This window comes from Benincasa hispida, chromosome 9 (genome assembly GCF_027475165.1).
Source record: "Benincasa hispida cultivar pf3 chromosome 9, pf3_genome.v1.1, whole genome shotgun sequence".
In the NCBI taxonomy this organism is placed as follows: Eukaryota; Viridiplantae; Streptophyta; class Magnoliopsida; order Cucurbitales; family Cucurbitaceae; genus Benincasa; species Benincasa hispida.
Genome location: NC_143486.1, coordinates 34,825,666 through 34,832,835, shown reverse-complemented (window position 1 = coordinate 34,832,835; position 7,170 = coordinate 34,825,666). Strand labels below are relative to the sequence as shown.

Genomic DNA, 7,170 nt, shown 5'->3' with positions numbered 1-7,170 from the left:
CAGACAGCCCAACCTTCCCACCTCCTTCTTCTAATCATCTACCCACCAATTGTGTACACAACGATCATTTACCCTCATCGTCTAGTGTCCAGCCCACTGATTATCTACCCACCAGTTGCTTACCCAGCGATCGCTCATCCAACGATCGTTCACTTACCAATAATTTACCAAGCGATCGTTTACCCTCATCGTGTAATGTCCAGCCCACCGATCGTCTACCCACCGATAGTTTACCCAGCGATCGTTTACCTAGTGATCGTTTACCCAGTGATCATTTACCCAATGATCGTTTACCCACCACCCAATTACCCACCGATCGTGTACCCTCCGATTGTTTACCACCTGACTCACCATCGCCTATCGTTCAACCCACCGATTGTTCACCTTTATCGTCCACTGCCCAGTCTTCACCCGATACTGTCCCACACCCTGTACTCGTGTCTACTCATCCCATGATTACCCGAGGAAAGACAGGCATCTTCAAACCCAAAATATTGTCCTCCCAAACCCAAAAAGACTGGTCCCTAACCAAACTTATCCGAGTCAGTGATGCGCTCAAAACCACGCAGTGGAATAAAGCAATGAGTGATGAATTTCAAGCACTGATGAAAAATCAGACCTGGACTTTGGTTCCTCCGTCACCGTCAATGAACATTGGTGGCAATAAATGGGTATTCAGAATCAAACGGAGTCCTAATGGCTCCATTCTACGCTATAAGGCACGCCTCGTAGCAAAAGGCTTCCATCAAAACCCGGACATTGATTTCTTTGATACGTTTAGTCCAGTGGTAAAGGCATCCACCATCCAAAAATTAGCCTTGTGGTATCCAAAGAGTGGCAGCTGAGACAGTTAGATTTCAATAACGCCTTCCTTAATGGGGTCCTTGATGAAGAAGTTTACATGTGCCAACTGCAAAGATTTTTTGATCCTCAACTAGCAAATCATGTTTGTCGCTTACACATGGCTATATATGGCCTCAAACAAGCGCCAAGGGCCTGGAACAACACACTGAAAACAACACTATGTAGCTAGGGCTTTCAGAATGCTAAGTCTGATACATCTCTCTTCATATATCGAAGCACTTCTGCCTTGATACTCTTACTGGTATATGTTGATGATGTAATTATCACCGACCCAATCAACGAGTAATCAACAAGCTTGTAACAGCCTTGGACTCTAAGTTTGCTCTAAAGGATCTTGGCCAACTCCATTACTTCCTTAGAGTCTAATTGCACACTGTCCCCATTGGAGTTCTACTGAATCAGGAAAAGTATATTGATGACCTACTTCACCGCCTTGACCTTATAGATCTAAAACTGGCACCTTCTCCGAGTGTTCTAAACAAGCAACTCTCCATCTCCGATGGCACTCCTCTTAACAATCCCTATATCTATCGAAGCACGATTGGCGCCCTACAGTACTTAACCATCATGAGACCTGACATTACATATGCGGTTAATCATTTAAATCAGTACTTAAAGCAACCTACGGACGTTCACTGGCAAGTGGTGAAGAGAGTACTAAGATATGTAAGTAGCACTCAACACTTTGGCCTCTATATTCAACATGGGTCCAACCTTTCTGTTTCGGCCTTCTCTAATGTCGATTAGGCAGCCAACATAGACGTTCGAAAATCAGTTGCTGCTTATTGCATCTTCCTTGGAGGTAATCTTGTCTCATGGTCCTTCAAGAAACAATCCATTGTCGCCCAGTCTAGCACAAAGTCTGAATATAGAGCGCTCGCTCATGCCTCTGCAGAAATCATCTGGGTGCAATAACTACTGTCTTAGATTAGTGTCAAACATAAGTCGGCTCCAGTCCTGTGGTGTGATAACTTCAACGTCGGTGCTCTAGCCGTCAATCCGGTGTTTCATGCGCGGACCAAGCACATTGAGATTGACATTCACTTTGTTTGTGATCAAGTCCTCAGTGGTTAGCTTGATGTCCGTCATGTACCATCCTCCGACCAAATCGCTAACTGCCTCACCAAGACCTTAACACACTCACAATTCTTCCACCTTCGATCCAAACTCGGTGTAGTAGAACTACCCTCTCGTTTGAAGGGGGATGTTAAGGATGTTAAGGATGCCAACACATAAAATACAGTCTTACCTCTCTACCAAAAGAATAGGGCTTATCAAAGGAATAGGTTAGTTACAACAAAATATCTAACCATTTGTTTTATTGAGTTATTTTTGCATTCCCAAATTAGGGATTCCATATTGTATAAATACATCACCTATGTACATTTCAATATACAAGAAATTATAAAGGAAAAGTTGGCTTACCACTGTCGTGTACTGTCTGAGTGATCGTCTGCCTGATTGAAACTATCATTTACCTTTTCTGATACTATCATCTACCTTCTGACGCTATCGTCTACCTCCTAACGCAATCGTCTACACGATATCATCTAGCATCTACCTCCTGACGCTATCATCTACACAATATCAACTATCGTCTACCTCCTGACTCTATCGTCTACACGATATCATCTATCGTCTACCTCCTGACGCTATCATCTACACAATATCAACTATCGTCTACCTCCTGGCGCTATCGTCTACACGATATCATCTATCGTCTACCTCCTAACGCTATCATCTACACGATATCGTCTATCTCTTGAAGCTTTCGTCTACCTCCCTCAGACGTCATCGTCTACCTCCACCAAACGCTATCGTCTATCTTTGACGCTATCGTTTACCTTGTCTAAAGTGCTATCGTCCACCGCATGAGTCAAGCCATATCCTTCAACCTCACATTCTAACTTTATTTTCAAATTTACTCAACCAAACAAATTTAGTAAATATTTTAATGGTGTATTTGTTATTTGAACACTTATTTTTTTTAAGACTCAAGCTTAACAAATTTTCAAACGAACACACATATATATTAAGGTAAAAATCCATTTTGAAATCTTTAGATTTTGAATCTAGTTTCCATTTGGTCCCTAATTTTTAAAATGTTACACATAAAGGAAATAGTTTTTGAGTCTAAGTTCTATTTAGTCCCCTATGTTACACATTTAGTCATTAAGTTTTGAGTTTAATTTCAATTTAGTCTCTAAATTTCAAAATGTTGCAAATTTACCCTTGAGATTTGAGTTTTGTTTTAATTTGGTTCCTAGGTTTCAAGATCTTACATTTTAAATCTCTTTTTTTTCATTAAATACCCACTTTACATCATTGACCTCAATATCTCCTAATGAATCTAGAATAATTATGAAGTGAAATTTTAAAAGTGATAAAAAACAATGAAACCTAATAAACTATAATTATTATAATTATTTTAAATTTATTAACATATATTAACATTAACCAAAAAATGAGTATTAAGTGAAAAATCGAAGTTAAAAATGTAAATTGTGAAATCTAAGGATCAAATTGAAACAAAACTCAAATGTTAAAGGTAAATTGTAACATTTTGAAACTTATGGACTAAATTGAAACCAAACTCAATACTTAACTTAAACCAAACCTACGCTGAATACACTTATGTCTCTCCTTTTTAATTTTAATTTTATTTTTTTACCTTTCTTTCTACGATTAAAATTGAAACGTATAACGTAATATACATAGGAAAATTTACACACTTGGTTTCTATCGTTCAACTTTTTGTACTTCTATTAACTTTATGTTATGTAGGGATGACTAGACAATTTATTATTTTTTTTACGCTAACATGACTAAAGTATAATATATTTACATTCTTTAAATTGTTAATATGGCAAAAATATATAATTTTATTATTATTTTAAAGTGTGGGAGTGAATCTTTGTTTGAAAACTAATCGAACAAAGAAAATTTATGGACAATTTAAATGTAGAAGGGACCAAAATTGAGATTATCCAAAACCTCGAGAATAAAATGTTGAATTTGAGAATTCACGACCTAAATGCAACTTAAGTCATACCTGATTGGCTAAAAGTATAATTTATTATTATTAATTATTGTAAAATAATATTTATACAATATCTATAATATAAAATATGATTACTAATTAATTAATAATAATAATTTATATTAAACTAAAAATTTTGGTTCCTAAAAAAATAAAAATAAAAATTGGGTTGATAACTATTCGCATTATAAATACATTATTAACTACATCTTAAATTGAGATCAAATATCTAAATCGGTATTATATCTCTTGTTTTTAAATTTAGGTTTTTTTTTTTAAAAAAAAATTCCAGTATTTATATCTATAAAAAATTGACTATTTATCTTCATATCCAAGAGGCTTTAAACTTACGAAGACTCAGAAGCCTATCGCGACCGTCCAAATGTTCCACACCCATCAACCACCGTAGATTCAGTAGGCCCCGCTGATTCTTAAAATGAGAACGAATGTAGAGTAACATTCCCCATCGATTTCCCTCTTGCGAGCGCCAAATTTTCGCGGTAGCTTAAAAAAATTTAAAAATTTTCATTTAGAAAGCGAAAACCAAAATCTCAAATGTTTTGAAACTTTGGAACCATTTTCTATATCACGTTCTTCAGTTTCCCTCTCTTCTTCCTCTCTCAGATCTCAATAGACAAAGCGAAATCCGTCTCTTTTTCTCTCTTCCACTTTCAGATACTTCAAATTCCTCTTCCAATCTTTTCCCTTCTGCTCAAGAATTCAAGAATTACCCTGTTTTCTTCTCTACCTTTGGTGCTGTATGGATTCTGGTGGCGTTCAAGAAGCTAATTCGGTTAGTATTTGATTGGGATTTGAAATTCTTATCTGGGTTTTCCTAGTTTCGTGGTGGGATTTTGTTTTCTGTTTGTTTCTGGATGTTTGATTGAAGGGATTATGGTGAGGGAACAACGAGTTGAATCGTTTTACACTAAACTTCGTGACTCTGTCGCTGCTTCTTCTTTGTCTCCTCTCCTTATTTTTCCTTCCACCTCTGATGTAGACTCGCTCTGTGCCTTGAAAATTATTTTTAAAGTTCTTGAATCTGATTCTGTTCGATACGCTTGTTACCCTGTTTCTTCTTTTCAAGAAATTCATAAATATGCTGGTCCTAGTTTGACTTCCTCCTCTGCTGATCCGATTTCGATTCTTTTGATTAATTGGGGTTGTCACCGAGATCTTAGGAAGGTTTTGAGTTTAGGTCCGGCTGCTCGTGTGTTTGTTGTTGATAGTCATCGCCCGATTCATCTTCATAATCTGAGTAGTGAGAATGAACAAGTGGTTGTGCTTTATACGAAAGACGACGAGCTCCAGGCCGATTTGGCTTATGATTTTGATATCTCTGCTTTGGCGAATGCAAGTGATTTGAACAGCGATGATGAGATTGATGATGTATCGGACAGTGACGACGACAATGATAGCGAAAGCGATGAAGATGGCAGGCGTGGGTCGAGGAAAAGGAGGAGGGTTGAGAAGGAAAATGAAGAGGATCCTGTTCAGCTTTATAGGAAATTGAAAAGGGGATACTATCAAATGGGTACCTTCCATGGTAGGCCTTCAGGGTGTTTAATGTATGATCTGTCTCATTCATTGAGGAAGAACACGAATGAATTGCTATGGCTGGCTTGTGTGTCTTTAACAGATCAGTTTGTACATGAAAGATTGACGGATGAGAGATATCAAGCTGGGGTTATGGAGCTTGAACAGCACATTAACAGTTCAGGGAACTTGAATGCTGTTAACTCTGTTACTCTTAAAGATGGTACCAAGATCCGAGCTCCTGATGCATCTAGAATCACTTATGATGATGAACCCAGATTAATGCTCTTGCAGGAGTGGAATTTGTTCGATTCAATGCTTTGTTCTTCATACATTGCAACCAAGTTAAAGACATGGAGTGACAATGGAATGAAGAAGCTCAAATTGCTTCTAGCACGTATGGGGTTTGCACTTGTGGATTGCCAACAAAAGTTCCAATACATGAATATCGAAGTGAAACGAAAGATGAAGGACGAATTCGAGCGATACCTTCCTGAATACGGCCTAACCGATTTCTACTACAGAAGTTTCTTGAGGTTACATGGTTATAGCTCAAAAGTATCAGCAGCAGATGTGGTATATGGGGTCACTGCATTGCTCGAGTCGTTTGTTAAATCGGATGGTTCTAGTGCTTCTAAGCAGTTCGGAGTGGCTTATGATGCATTGTCATTGAACAATCTTGATAAGCTCAAAGCTGGAATGCAGCAGGCAATCAAGGTCCAGAGATCAATTCTTAGACAGGGGAGCTCTGCAATTACAAAGAGTGGTTGTATAAGAAGTGGGAGAAAATTTCGTTGGGTGAAGCTTGAAGATTCTGTAGACACCAAATTGTTGGGATATCCTCAAGCACTCACAAAATTCTGCTACTTTATAATGGATGCTTTGAAAGAGAGAGGAGCCAGAATGAAGCCTTTGCTATGTGCTTGCTTATCTCAAGAGCCCAACAAAGTACTGATCGTTGGAGTTTGTGGGAAGCCTAGGCTTGGGGCATCTCAAGGCAATGCATTTGGGAGAGCTTTTCGAGATGCGGCACAGGAAATTAGCTCGGAGTTTTTCCACGAGATGTTTGAATCTTCATGGATTCTTCTTGAAAAAACTTCAGTTAACTCTTTCATGGTTAGATTGACTCAGAAGCTGTAAGGTACAATGGCTGCCATATTCCTTCTATCAAGTATGTTTCTTCTTTCCCCTCCATTTCTATGGCATATCAGAGAAGATTTCAATAACTGATGTGCCTTACCAGTTGAATGAGATGAAATGATTATGATCTCCCACAGCTTAACATCAATTGTAGTGATGACGGTTTAATATCCTTAAAATCCCATTGGTTAGTTGCTTGTTATGTACAAGTACACATTATCTGAAAGTGTTCTCTTTTCCTTTGCTTAGAGCTTTTATGTAACTTCATCTTTCACTTTAGTTCTGCATACTAGATTATTGAATATAAATTATTTGTACTAATTTCGGATGTTAGATTCAATTTTCCCCTCAAGCTTTAATTGGGGCTGTTGAAGTATTTTTGAAATATCTGTCTTGTGTATATTTTTTGTACCCCTTGAGTTGTGATTCTGTTGATGATCACATCATGAACACTATGCCTTTGACGTTCTAATCTTTCTACAGTGAAAATTGTATTTGCTCAATTTATATTCTTAGGTTTAAGCTCTTGTGTTTTTTGTTTTGTTTTTTTAATCTGATTTATTAATTAGTTTGTAATAATTTATAAATTT

The 7,170-nt window shown here is 37.4% G+C and overlaps 1 protein-coding gene across 1 annotated transcript; it reads left to right on the top strand.

Annotated features, from left to right (window-relative positions):
- Positions 1-4,448: 4,448 nt before the first annotated feature.
- Positions 4,449-6,965, top strand: CDC45 (cell division cycle 45). The gene has a single exon (XM_039041312.2). The coding sequence runs from the start codon at positions 4,799-4,801 to the stop codon at positions 6,578-6,580; it is 1,782 nt and encodes a 593-aa protein (XP_038897240.2). The 5' UTR covers positions 4,449-4,798; the 3' UTR covers positions 6,581-6,965.
- Positions 6,966-7,170: the final 205 nt, after the last annotated feature.

What these genes read in the sequence shown, in the direction of transcription:
- CDC45 (XM_039041312.2), top strand. Translation starts at nt 4,799, where the DNA reads ATGGTGAGGGAACAACGAGTTGAATCGTTTTACACTAAACTTCGTGAC.